This window comes from Leuciscus leuciscus (genome assembly GCF_965113295.1).
Source record: "Leuciscus leuciscus genome assembly, chromosome: 19".
Classification (NCBI taxonomy): domain Eukaryota; kingdom Metazoa; phylum Chordata; class Actinopteri; order Cypriniformes; family Leuciscidae; genus Leuciscus; species Leuciscus leuciscus.
The window spans coordinates 33,489,006-33,503,695 of NC_138743.1; the positions used below are offsets into that span (position 1 = coordinate 33,489,006).

Genomic DNA, 14,690 nt, shown 5'->3' on the forward strand with positions numbered 1-14,690 from the left:
AGTTATGCAACAACCCTTGACCTTAAGGTGTAATGGCCCGTGATTGTGTCTGTGTTTCAGTGGGACAGATTCCAGACATTTCTTATGGCTCTATCAGGGAGGGACAGTCAACAATCTCTATTTGCTGTTAAGCGTGTCACATGTGACTTGTGTATATATAAGCCATTTGTGAACTCTTTTATTGATATATATATATAGAGAACATATGCTATTAAAAATAAATTGAACAACCAAAGTACCAAAGTCCAGTTAATCAGGTTTAAATGAGGCTTTATATATTGTCATTGCACCATAGGGAACATCCCAAGGTTCAATGTAACATTTGACAAAAGTATTAATTTGCAAAGAATATAGCCTTGAGACAACTGTTTAAAGAGGTAGCTGAACCAAAAAAAAAAAAAAAAAAAATTCCAATGAAAGCTACAAAATACCCTATATGAGTCTGGAAGATTTTTACAACATCAAATCATTATTGGGAATTTTTAGTTGCATCATGTTGGGACTTATTGAACGTTTAATAACTTAAAAGAACAGCAGAGACATATAGCTCAACCAAGCTTTATTTACATGCGCGCCATTTCTTATACAAACTAGATTACAATTCAAAATGGAGTACACAGGAAAAATACTCACAAACATCTAGTAGAGAAGCCATAAGATAAGAGGTAAAAGAGCAAAGGTAAGAGAGGCAAGGGAGGAAGGCTACGATCAGGGTGGTAAAATGTGGTACAGTGGTATTTTCTGATTATCATGATGGGCATAGTAAATAAAACCTGTAATGTTTGAGGATCTGAAATGGTCACCTGAAACATTTTTTAGAGGTGTAAGTAATACATGCAAGGCAGTTTTTGAGAATAATTTACAATGTTCAGCTGTCTTATATGGGTGATTTTTTCCAATTCATTGCATACTGGATATCATCAGTTACAATGTAAGTCTGAAAAATAAATATGATGAAAGCAGAAGATTTAGGGTGTGGAATCATGGTGTAAAGCAGGTGTGTCAAACGCACAAGTACATTTAAGTAAATTCATATTATATTCGTTGTTTCGTACATTTTTTGCCATAGCAGGACATCTAAATGCTTTAATTTACAGTGTTGCATGTTCTTGCATCTAAACTTCTCTTTTCATGTCAATGTCGAATTAACACATTTGTAAGCATTTTATCGAAAGGTGTGTGAAATGATTACATTTCATCTGCTCTCCTTTTGTTATAACACATTATTGGTTATTCGAGCAGGAGAATATAAATTCTGGACTTTGTTTGTTTGTGAAGTGCATGTATTGGTGCATGCACTCTGAAAAAGTTAAATGCACACAGTAACGTTTAGTTTGACACCCCTGCAACCATGTCTGTCCAACTCCCCATGTAACAATTCCATTATTTTGTTCAACACGTGGACTTTGAAAGATATATTTGTATTATCACTACATTTTATAAGTATAGCAGGATGTATACATATATATGCATTGCACACGATGCATATGTACATTTACATGCATGCATACATGGAAGTATGCAGTGAAAGGTAACCCTCTCTGGGGGACAGAAACACAGAACATTAGGATTTGTACATGATTTGTGATAATAGTTGAGCACAATGGAACAATAAAGACATTAATAAACTGACATCAACACAGGATGGATTCCTGTTGCTTCATCTCCTTACTTCAGAAGACTGTTGTTCATATACAAATGTTCATAAAACATTTCTGAAATTGTGTACAGCCAGGTTGCAGTTAATTCAAGACGAGGCCCTGATGTTGTAATGGAGACCCCACTCTCCCCTGAGCAATAGTGATGCATTTTGCATACAGAGACAGAAAAGTCCCCAAATTTCACTGTGTCTTTTGTGATTTTGGCTGCCAGCATCTCCTACATTTTCAAGTAATTTGGCAAATGTACAAAAGATAGCTTATTGTTTTTGCTCAGTAAAGATTGCTTCCAGAGGAAAGGCCCATCCACCATTGAATGTTGCCATGATGCTAATCACTAATCCTAATCAATTATGCTATGTCCTTGTGGCCAGGGAAACACAGATGGCCTTAATAAAGGACAGGGATCAACACTGATCATTTAGCACCTGGTATGGCATGGAAATGTCCACAATGCAAGTTAATGTTTATTTATTCATTACTTTTGGCTACATTTATATGCGAGAAGTCCAAACATAGCTTTGCTGGCTAAAGACGACGCCTCCACCCGCTAAGCTTTCAATTTTACCATTTTTTTTTTGTACAGTTACAGACAGTACACACAAATTAATTACTCCTTATAAGGTTATATTCAATCACAAAAAAATGTATGAAGTATTATTATGAGGCAACTATATTTCAGATTGGGAACTAACTACTGTATGGTAATAGTGAATTAAAAACAAAACAATTGATGAAGTGCACTGTCAAGCTCTGTGCTCTGAAACTTTTCAGGTCAACTCTTCACCTCTTACTTGTGTACTCTTATATTGATCATGACTATACAGTTAGTGCTTAGAGGATAACAGAAGTAGCCAATCATTGTACAAAATTGTAATGAAAAACAGAGCGAGACCCCAGCCAAGAAAACTAAATTTATGACAGAAAAGCTACAACAGGCCTATTTAAACATTTCATTTTTAGATTACTTCACCTCTAACAGTGGGATATTTTCAAACATTGCATAATGATCTGCGAGTTCACTGTTAGTTTGTGTTTCTCCATTGGGCAGTCTTTTGTAATAGTCTGGGTCTGCTTTTACAGATGGACCTGTATAAACAGGCATATCATCCAGTGCTTGTCGCAGACAGCAATCTTGGCAAAGATTGACTTCAAGTCTTTTGGATGTTTTTTTTTTTTTTGCAGGATTCTTGTAGTTGTTATTTTATTATTGGTTGTTTTCTCTGCAGTTCTGAACCTAGAGAGAAAGACAAAAAAGTATTGCTTTGTATTAAATAAATTTAATAAGATCAGCAAAACACATCCTGAACAGTAATAAGGAGCCGTTTGTGAATGGCCGCTTACAAAATGTTTATTTCCTGTAATAATGGATCTAAAAAACACCAACAGTACAACTATATTGAAACACTTTTGTTATTTATGTTGGTCTTTCTTTATTTGTCTCTTTGTTTCTCCATGGCATGGACAGCTATGTTTATAAACTTTATTTTGGCTCACCTAAGCGACTGCCTTCAGCCAGGCACCCAACTTTGATTGGACTGTTTTGTCCCAGTGAAGTTTCCCACAGGATTCAGACTAACAGCGTTTTGCACCAATGCATCAAAGTTAAAATCCAGTCCATCAGAGTCCATTAGTTCAGAGCGGATTATGGAATCCACATCGCAATCCAGACTGCCGTTAAACATGTCCAAGTCCAAGTCTGAGGGAAAACGATCTGGTCCCGAGGGGTGACAGATCCCTACCCCGTTACTTCCATTCAGGCCAGAGTAAAGCGATGTCTCGGTCATCAACATGGAGGGCTGTGGCTGGAGGTGCTGCTTTGTGGAGACTAAATTATTAGCATCATTAACTAGACTTTGCGTCCTGTTGTTGGAGAGGGAACGCAAAGCACCCTGGGATTTGGGCCCTTGATGGTGTTGCTTGTTCTGGAGGTGGCCGCTTCGCCCATTGAGCACAGAACTGAATGATGACATCATGGGATCATTACGAAGCATGAGGCCATTGCGAAGACGGGAGTTTTGTGAGGTGACGGCAGTGCTGGCCTGTGAAATAAGTGGGTCTGACTGCGTCATCATAACGTCACTATGACTGTGTGAGATCAGTGAATCAGAATTCAGCAGCTCCTGAAGTGAGTTTCCAAAACAAGAAACACTAGAAAATGATGTTTGCTTGTTTTCCTGGATGGTCTGCATGGGTGTCTGACGCAGGGTTACTGCTGGAGGCCCAAAAATAGGGTTACTGAATCCTCCGGTGTTGTTGCTCACAGTTTGGGTTGATGAGGAGCTTGGGGGTGATGCAGTGCTCTTGGAGCCAAAACTGAAATTAGAAGACCCTTGAACAACCTGCACTTGTGTAGCGATGTTGTCCAACAGATCGACCATTAGGTTGTCTGCCTCATTGAGATTCATTGTGCCAGTCAGGTCAGCTAGCCCTGGAAGTTCTGCTGGGCACGTTTTGGAGTTTGATGAAGATGATGAGGGAGGAGAGAGACTGCTGGGGCTGGAGTAGAGCATTGGGGACAGGGGTGGGCCGTCTGGGACATCATCAAGCTCTGGATTAGCCAGAATAGGTGACAGGCGGCCACTCAGGGTGCTAGCATTGGAGTTAGTTCGCGAGCGGAAGTCAGTCCAACAGGATTCTAGTTCATCGCTGCTCCGGGAAGTGGGACTTCCTGGCCACTTGGACAGACCACCAGCAGATACGTTCTCCAGCGAACCCTCCTGGGCCGCCTGCAGCGCTGCCTTTTTCTTGGCCGCACGCCCACGAGCAGTCTTGGTGTACTTGTTACCATTGTCCATGGAGACTGCACGTCGCCTTGGCGCTTTACCTCCCCGCCCGCCTTCAGGATTGATCATCCACCACGAGCTCTTTCCAGTTCCCTCGTTCTGTACACGGATGAAACGGCTATGCAAGGACAGGTTATGTCGGATGGAGTTCTAGAAAGAGAGCAGACAGAGACAAGAGAAAACAGGTGGTTATAAATCATTCCAACACACACACACACACACACTTCCTGATGCCTGCAAATTATAGGCCTATAGACACAGAATATTTGTGATTGCGAATTTAAAAGCAAAAACTAAAAAAAGCGAGTGCGCATTCAAAAGCCCCCCCACCACCCTCGATGTTATTGGTAATACCAGAGTTGTCGCAAGTTTATATATCGGTGTGAAAATGTCCTCACTATGACATCCCTAGTACATATTTACACTATTTTGTGCAAAATGAGAACTACTGGTGTCACAAGTCAGCTTTGTTGAGAAAATACGAAAAAGATCTATACAGATCATACAGACAATTGATCTAACATACAAGAGACCAATATAGTTCTCCAACCCATCTCATGACAACTAATAAACAGGTACTTTTCAGTGCTAATGAATAGGAAACCAGTGGAAAATGGATGCCATTGTGTTATTACAAGTACAATGTGATCTCAAGAGGTTACACTGCCGGTAACCTTGGCAGAACAAACAGCTTACATTTCTATAACATTATCTTTTTCCCCCTCAATAATGCACTAGGCTGCAGTGGGATATACAGAAGTCAATAAATGCTAAAAATGTAAATGATTATATACATTCTAATATACAGTGTGCCTTGTTATTTATAACTATCACAGATACAGAGCTTAGTTCATGTTGATGTCACATTTTTAAACTGAAGTACCCCGTCTTATGACTCACAAGATGCGTGCGTGCGTGTGTGTGTGTGTTGAGCTATGATGAGCGATACCACGGATACCGGTGTTTACAGTGCCAAGTCCCTCTAGAGATTAATGACATAATGTTTGTGTGTGTGTGAGGGAAAAGAGGCGTAAGGGTATGACTAAAACCTCAATGGAGCAGCATGTTGTGAATGAAGTCATTAAAACCAATTCATTTTCTTCCTCCACTTTCTTGGCAGCTCTAAACAAACTTGTGGCACTGAAACCAAAAACAAACTTGTGCCATTTACACCAAATGCAGTACATTTTCTCCTGTCTTTCCAAGCATATACCTCATTTATTTCAACTTTTTGCGCACACTTATTGCGTAATCCTGCTCTAGGTAAGGCCCTCAGGAGAGGTTCTTAATAAGTGTTTATTAAGTGCCAATGTGTGTTTTGATTGTCAGAGTATCAGTGTCTTGACGTTTCAGAGCTGACTCATAGCAGCTCCACTGCCCTTGAACTATTATTATTTTTTATTTGTGGAGGAAGCCCCCGGCTGAAACATAACAGTATCCATACGCATTACACTCTCAATAAAATGCTCACTACGCCCCATATACAAACTATGAGATGAAGTGCAAAGCACACACCCAGTAAACCCTATATTTATACTCTCAGTCAGAAAACACATACCTATGGAAGCTTGTTTCCGCCACTGAATAATAAATAAATAATAATAATTGCGACTTTTTATCTCACAATTGCGAGTTTACATCTCGCAATTCTGACTTTATTTCTCAGAATTGCGAGATATAAAGTCAGAATTGCGTGAAATAATGTCGCAATTGCGTGTTATAAAGTCAGAATTGCGTGAAATAAAGTCGCAATTGCGTGTTATAAAGTCAGAATTCAGACTTTTTTTCTCGCAATTGCGACTTTATATCACGCAATTCTGACTTTATAACACGCAATTGCGACTTTATATCTCGCAATTCTGACATCTTTTCTCAGAATTGTGAGATATAAACTCACAATTGTGAGATATAAAGTCCAATTCTAAGGGAAAAAAAGGGATTCTAAGGGGTTTTTTTTTTTTTACCAGAGAATAGTTTATATCTCACAATTCTGACTTTATAACACGCAATTGCGACTTTATATCATGCAATTCTGACTTTATATCTCACAATTGCGACTTTATTTCTCAGAATTGCGACTTTATATCTCACAATTGCGACTTTATTTCTCAGAATTGCGACTTTATATCTCACAATTCTGACTTTATAACACGCAATTGCGACTTTATATCATGCAATTCTGACTTTATATCTCACAATTCTGACTTTATAACACGCAATTGCGACTTTATATCATGCAATTCTGACTTTATATCTCACAATTGCGACTTTATTTCTCAGAATTGCGACTTTATATCTCGCAATTGCGACTTTATTTCTCAGAATTGTGACTTTATATCCCGCAATTGCGACTTTATATCTCGCAATTGCGACTTTTTTCTCAGAATTGTGACTTTATATCCCGCAATTGCGAGTTTATATCTTGCAATTCTGACTTCATTTCTCGCAATTCTGAGAAAAAAAGTCACAATTCTGACTTGATATCTCGCAATTGTGAGAAAAAAAAGTCAGAATTGTGAGATAAAAAGTCGCAATTATTATTATTTATTTATTATTCAGTGGCGGAAACAAGCTTCCATACATACCTGCACTTAATCCGCAAAGCTAATCCTTTCAGCCTGAAACTAATGGGACACAAACTATTTTTCTGTTAATGCTAAAAAGATTGCAAAATCTAAAGCAAAATCCGTTTTCACCTGTTGTGTTTAAATTGAACCCATTTTGTTTAAATGTCTAGTCAGTACGATGTGTACTATCTCTCAGCACACATGTGAGTGTAGGGGAGGCTGTTAACTAAGCGCCCAGCTGCACACTGAAACTCTTTGGAACACAGAGACCTTTTTGTCCGTCAGCAACATGTGGTAACAATCCATCAATGTCAGCAGCCACGCAATGCACACACACGCAACTATGGCTTCACTCACATTCTTCTTCTGAGAGATGTGTTTTGGTTATCCGGTGCTCTCTGTGAATGTTATTGCGCTCTGGCTGGTCATTTTTGTGATGTCAGGAAGCCAGTGACTACACAAACCTACAACCAGCAGGCATTTGCCCACAAATCAACCAAACCAAAACCACAGTGAAATAAACGTGCCAACCCTTACCAAAGTGTTAGAAACAAAATTATATTGATTAAAGGTCGATTTTAAATATTGAGACAATCTAAATGTAGGTTTGTTCTAATGTTGCAGTTGAGTCTAGGTCTGGACAGTAGCTATAATAAACGAATTAAGATGGATGGAAAGAAAAGAGAAAGAAAGAATCTAAATCTTTACGTGTTAATTCAACCCATGAAGTCCTTCCCTCTCTCTGTCACGCACACACACATTATTTCAGCAGCAGGAGCGCACACTTACTGCAGTAAACTCAAGGCAGAGCCATTGTGTTAATATGGTTTTGGCAGCCGAACATTTCACTGCGGTTGATTTTCAATGACATACAGAGTATGGAGGGCAGTTGTGTGTGTGTCTGTGTACACAAACAAATGTTGCATTTCCAGAAATCTTACTTCTTAGCAAACCCAAGCACTGGCCTTCTGAGTATTTGGTTCCATATGTGCTATAATGTTTGTGTCCAAAAGGAAATGAAAACATTCAAAGTCTAGTGTTTATGTTTTTAGGAAGGGTCATGCCAGAAGAGAGTTAGAAAAAGACAAAACAAGTTAAAAAAAAGAGTTTGAGAGGGAGGGAGCTCAGGGCACTTGAGCCGTTTAGAAATAAATTGAGACCGATGTTCATTTTGGTTTTAGTCATAGTCTTTTCAGAACATAAGTCAATATTTTGTCTTGTCAATAAGTCAGTGTTTATAATAATTGTTTTACCTTTTAAATATACACTACCGTTCAAAGGTTTGGATTTATAGCAGCCGTTACTCCAGTCTTCAGTGTCACATGATACTTAAAAAAATTATAATAATTTGCTGATTTGATGCTCAAGAAACATTTCTTATTATTGTCAATGTTGAAAACAGTTGTGCTGCTTAATGTTGTAGAAACAGTGTAACTTTTTTTTTAGGATTCTTCGATGAATAGAACATAATTTATTTGAAATGGTAATCTTTTGTTAAAATTATAGTCTTTACTGTCACTTTTGATCAATTTAATGCATCCTTGCTGAACAAAGCTATTAATTTCTTTTCTATACATATATCTCATCTTCATTATTGTTGATGATACCAAAAAGCTCCTCATCAACTAATATTTTCTTTAGTAATTTCCTTGACTAGATTAACACTGCTGCTGACACAGCAAAGGTGAAGAGAAAGGCAGTTTATACACAAATGCAAGCATGCAAACATACACGGTCTAAGTACACTGACCCGCACCCTCCCACTCTCGCCTCATCCCTTTCCCAGCTGCCTTGACTGCTGGAGAGAAAGAGAGAACATTCCATTCCATCCAACCAAAATGTGCGTTTTCCAGCCAGCACAGGACGTCTCTCCTTTTGTGTGCGTGCGTCTTGTTCCAAAGTGTGTGTGTGTGTGTGTGTGTGTGTGTGTGTGTGTGTGTGTGTGTGTGTGTGTGTGTGTGTGTGTGTGTGTGTGTGTGTGCGCGTGCGGGCGTGCGTCTGTGTATGTGTGTGTGTGCGTGCGTGTGTCTGACTCATGGGGACTCGTCACCATGGGGACCTAAATTGAGGTCCCCATGAGGAAACACGCTTATAAATCATACAGAATAATTTTTTTTGAAAAAGTAAAAATGCAGAAACTTTTCTGTGATGGGTAGGTTTAGGGGTAGGGTTAGTGTAAGGGAATAGAATATACAGTTTGTACAGTATAAAAACCATTACATCTATGGAGAGTCCACACAAAGATAGTAAACCAGACGAGAGAGAGAGAGAGAGAGAGAGAGAGAGAGAGAGAGAGAGAGAGAGAGAGAGAGAGAGAGAGAGAGAATCCAGTTCTCTCTCAAAGTACATTCTGTGTTTTCTGTTCTCTTTCTTCTGTTATTCTTATGCTACTTCTGAGGTCCATACATCCCAGCCAACCATATAAGAATTTCTTTTGCTCACTAAAAGTACAAAACACATAAATTAAAGTCATTTGTGTTATTGTGCAGGTCATGCACGATTAACCAGCTAAAAACAAGTATATAACTGCATGCAAATGTTTATTCTTTCCCGTCAGAGTTTTATTCAGAACTAATAATCGGGGCGTATGTTTCCAAAACATGAACAGTACAAAGAATCTTAAGCATGTAAGAGTGCCTAAGCAGGGTATGAGCATTTGTGCGCACATTGCATAATGTGGCATGTTCAAAGACCTTGTTTATTCTGGGACCGTCCAGGGGGGTGGTGGCCTTCCGAGCCTACTCTGTTTAGCCAATCACTGCGTTTATATACAGGCGTATACAAACATGCACCATTGCATGGCTGACCTCACTGTAGGTCAGTATTTGTCACCTGTGCTGTCTAGCAAACATACACAATCACTCCTAACCGGTTTCCTCACATTTCAGCTGAGTATTTATAGCTTGCAAACACAAATATTCATATAAACATGCTCACTCTCTGACGTTTTAACACATTCAAGAGCTTGGCAAACACAGTCATTAGCATGTCACAGGCACTGACTCATTGAGAGGTCACAGCATTGCTCGTTTAGTAATAGTATTAGGTGGCATGGAGTATCTTAGGACAACATTATCTGGGTCTTGGGTACAGCTAGTCCTATTATCAGGCTGTGTTGTGTGCCAAAGAACCATAAATCCCACCCGTTCAACTCTAAACAAACACAATGGAGATGGAAAATAAATTTGATACCATTATAATTATTCTTCAGTTCCTGATGGTTTGTGACGTATATAACAGGTTATTATAGTTAACCAAAAAAAAAACCCTAAAAACATATTCGTTACTTGAGAAAAATATTAACTGAAATAATAAAACATTTATTTTATTTCAGCTAAATTCATACATTTACATCAACTAACATTTCTCAATTCTCTTTAATTTAGTTTAATTTGATGTATTAACTAAAAGCAGAAATAAAATAAAATAATAAATAAAAACTACTGTATATAGATATAAAAAAAGCCAAAAACATATAAAAAAAACATCTAAATCAAAATATGAATATAAACTATATTATTATAATATAACTGTGTCCCAATTCAGAGGCTGCATCCTTCGAAGGATGTGGAATTCAATGGCCATGCCTTCGAAGTCCGCGAAGGTCTAACTGAGCGTTGTTAAATGGGATGGTCTAGCTAAGTAAAAACTTGCATTTAAAAGTATAATCTTGTATTTTCTCTCAAAAAAATCCAGTCATTATTGGCGTGCAATGAATCTTTGGATTGGCTAGGCTGTGAAGGATCCATTCCTTCTATCCTTCGCGGCCCCGAGAATGGAGGATGCATTTGTAGGCTGCGTTCAAAGGAGCCAGTTTGAATGGGACAGCCTTTGGTCTTTTACATGCAGCCTTCGAAGGATGCAGCCTCTTAATTGAGACACAGCCAGAGTTATATAATCACGTCAATATAGAAAATATGGTAACACTTTACAATAAGATTTATTAGTTAACATTAGATAATGTATTAACTAACATGAACTAACAACGAGCAATACATTTTTTACAGTATTTATTAATCTTTGTTAATGTTAGTTAATGAAAATACAGCTGTTCATTGTTTGTTTATGTTAGTTCACAGTGCTTTAATGTTAACAAATACAACCTTTGGTTTGGTATTAATAATGTATTAGTAAATGTTTGAAATAAATATTAACTAAGATTAATAAATGCTGTAGAAGTATTGTTCATTCTTAGTTCATGTTAACTAAGGTAGTTAACTAATGTTAACTAATGAACCTTATTGTAAAGTGTTACCGAAAATATAAATATCACCATGATTTTTTTTATTAAATAAAATAAAAACAAAGAAAATCTTATACTTTTTTTTTTTGTAAATAATGAATATTTATTCATTATTTCTCTAATAAAATCCAGATCATAGACAAAAAATTATTCTGAAGTACAAACTGTACAGAGTTTCAAAACTGCATCTAACCAATCCAGTGGAGAAGATTACACCCTCTCTCTAGTACTAAATGTGCCCTTCCTGTCAGGTGGTGATGAATGACTGGACCACATCTAAAGCTCAGCTATTTAGTGTGATGGACTACACAGGCTGTGCAAAGTATAGAAATGTAAAAGAGGGACAAAAAAAGGGAAAGATGACTATCAGCCCATGAGAAACGTATGCCTGCCTGCCCTTGGATTTTAAAGTTCATCATCATAGTAAACTCCTCACACATGCATAAAATACACACACGCATGTGACATTCCTTACAATGCACGTCTATCATGCATTTCTCTCTGCTGCTCAACACGCTTCCCACATGTCCAAACTCTTGGTCCACACCCTGTTTGGCATCTCTCTTGGAATATGAAAGACCCACGACCTACTCAACAGATAAACAACACTGAACAGACTTCAGCCACACGTGATATTTTTAGCTGCAATTTGGAACACTGTGTCCCCTTGATGTCCCAGGTTAACTTGGCCAAATTGATAGACTAGGGATCTATTTATTCATGTCTTCACCAGACAGGTCTGCTAGTATAAGATTTAAAGAAGAATTTTTTTTTCCAAATGTTATAATAGAGAGGTTGTTTTTTTCTTCTTCAGTAAAGCAATAAAACAAGCCCTCATGGCTCCAACAAATCTGTTCTCAATCATTGCTGTATTTGGTTCTCACTTTATCGTTCCTGGAACCTGTTTTTCTAGCAGAATGCAAGCAGAATGTATCGAACACGTATTTGGACGACTAAAGCTGCTATATTTACCCCATTATAATGGCAGACAGAGCTTGTGACATTTCAGTTAATAATTGGTTTTCAAAGGTTTGCCTCTGTAAAATTGTCACATGCACAGTATTGCGCGACACTGTTGGGATGATTCACTGACTGATTCCCTTTACAAAGACTCCTAATGGAACAGGTTTTCTTTATTTCTGCTCTAATATTCTCATAATTAATTTGTTCGTATAGTGGCTGTTGTCGTCACATTACTGTGGCTCTTGGGAGCAACTGAAAACATCTTTATCAGTGTTTGGCCTCGTCTCTATGCGAATGTTTGTCGCTCTTGTACACATCTGGGCTGGATTTAAAAAAGGCCCTGTTCTGTTTTATTTTTTGCGGGTGTTTGTGTGTTTGAGAATGTGTATACACTGCGGCTTTTCTAGCTATGAAGGGTGCAGCTTGCTCAAACGGCAAGCCTGTGTTTCATTTGGTTTTAAAATTTCATTGTATGACATGAATTTCATGAATTGGTGTTGAAGTGGATTGCTGTTTAAGATAATTAGCTAACTATAAGGTAATTAGCTATCAAAATGTCCGAAATCGCTCACTCATTCACTATTCGGTGGGGAGGCCTGTTTTACGTTATTTACACGTGAGAGAGACAGAGAAACATTGCGCAATGCAAAATGCAGAGCAGAATGTGTCCGAAAACAAGTCAATATACCTCAAGATGACAAAGCCCAGGGTGTTATGACATTTTACCACATTATTATTAAATTCCACTGTGCATTCACAATATTACACTGTTATGCCTCTCGCTTTGGATAACAGAAAATATAGCAGGTAAATGTACATTGGCTGTACGCTATAAATTAAAAAAGTTGTTCATTCAGAATTCACTACAAAGTAGCTGGAATAGGGTACCCTGGTAATCCAGAGTTCTCGCAAGAGCACAAGTTGAATTTGCTCAGCGAGTTACTCTGGTGTCTAGTAATGATGCTCATTTAATATGCCCCTCGATCTGAGCTGCACCAATCACATCGGGTTATCTGATATAGGCGGGCCAGAGGTGAGCTAAACAGATGACGACAGCGCTGTGACGTCGAAGTCATTAGTAAACATTGCTAGATGGCTATGGATGAACACCAGTTGTTTGAAACGGCTTTGGCCGCTACAATGAACGAGTTAGACTTGGCTTTTTATCTAAAACAGGAACAGAAGACGCCGCTCGAATCGTTCCTTTGCAAGAAGAACGTTTTTGCTGTTTTGCCGACCGGATACGGTAAGAGTATAATCTACCAGTTAGCTCCGCTGGTAGCTAAGCGCATGGGGTTTATTGTTGTGATTGGTCGTAGTGTTATCCAATTGCGTGCAGTGAGATTTCAAATGCATGCTTGGTGCCGTCCCTCGAGCTGGATGATTTTCATTAGTCGACGCCAGACCATTAATCTTTTAGATTTAAGTCTGGATTTCCAGGCTAGGAATAGGGAGCAATTTCAGACGCAATTTAGATGACTCTTTTTGAGCAAACATGCCCTGACCTCAACTTTTAGCCCACTAAACATAACCAGAGGTACCATTATGTTGTGTCTGTGTGTGTGTGCCTTATGTTGAAATATTTGCGAAGAAACTTGCATTTTACTTTGCTGAGCTCTGCGGAGTATGAAGAGCCATCACCCCCACACACATTTTTCTGCTAAAACTAGATAACAACAAGGTATCATGTCTTTATCGCACCTCTACATGCAACACTTAATGAATATCACCGTATGAAGATCATTTACAGTAACGCCTGCACTACAAGGACGTATAATTCACGAGGGTCTCAACGGACCTGAAAAGAAGAGACAAAGAAATTAGCGTTGCAGCAGAGAGTTTTTTACAGGGTTTTCTGCTGTACCAGCAATTCTCTCCCAGTTCCTGCTGCCTTGACTTTTGGGCCACATGATTTCCTGTTTCTGCTGATGTGACACACACAAACAAAAATACACTCTGCGTGTTGCACGTGCAAGTATATGGCGCACATTGTGTCACACACAGATCTGTACAGCAATGCTCGGTCTTTAAACAAAACACTTGTTCTGTGACCAGGTGACCTACTTCTGAGTTATATCACACATGCACAGTCAGCTGCAGATAATCTCATGGGAGTTTTACCCGCAAGTACCAAATATCAATCATCTAAATAATGTAGGAATCCACTCCTTTGGCTCTTATACCAATTAAGCTTTTGCTTTGCTTGCAGTTTTAAAGCCTTTGTGCAGCTCTGTGCATGTGTTTGATGGAGATAGAGGGGAAAAGGGGAAGAACGTTATCAGTGGTTGATGCAATGTGACTTCGGATAAGGTGACAAGTTCATGTTCTCTGTGTAAAACTGTGTAGCCTGAGTTGATCTTAAAAGGTACAGTAAGTTACATGGACAAAAATAAAATTAATATATCTACAAAATATTTTCTTTTCTGTTCCACTGAAGACAATGGTCACCCTAATAAAAGCAGTTTTATTCCGC

General features: G+C 38.5%; 1 protein-coding gene and 1 long non-coding RNA gene across 3 annotated transcripts in view; one reads left to right on the top strand and one right to left on the bottom strand.

The window, feature by feature from the left end:
• The window catches only part of LOC309482595, a 475,034-nt gene that overhangs the window by 446,886 nt on the left and 13,458 nt on the right, over positions 1 to 14,690 (top strand). The gene's annotated exons all lie outside the window — the stretch shown is intronic.
• Positions 543 to 14,690, bottom strand: part of foxo3b (forkhead box O3b) — a 31,912-nt gene continuing 17,764 nt past the window's right edge. For both annotated transcript variants that reach the window (XM_082147923.1, XM_082147922.1), the window contains exons 3-4: positions 3,156 to 4,594; positions 543 to 2,895 (exon numbers count right to left, since the gene is read on the bottom strand). In XM_082147923.1, coding sequence (XP_082004049.1) covers positions 3,170 to 4,594 — 1,425 coding nt within the window. In that variant the 3' untranslated portion in view covers positions 543 to 2,895; positions 3,156 to 3,169. The remainder of the gene's footprint in view (positions 2,896 to 3,155; positions 4,595 to 14,690) is intronic.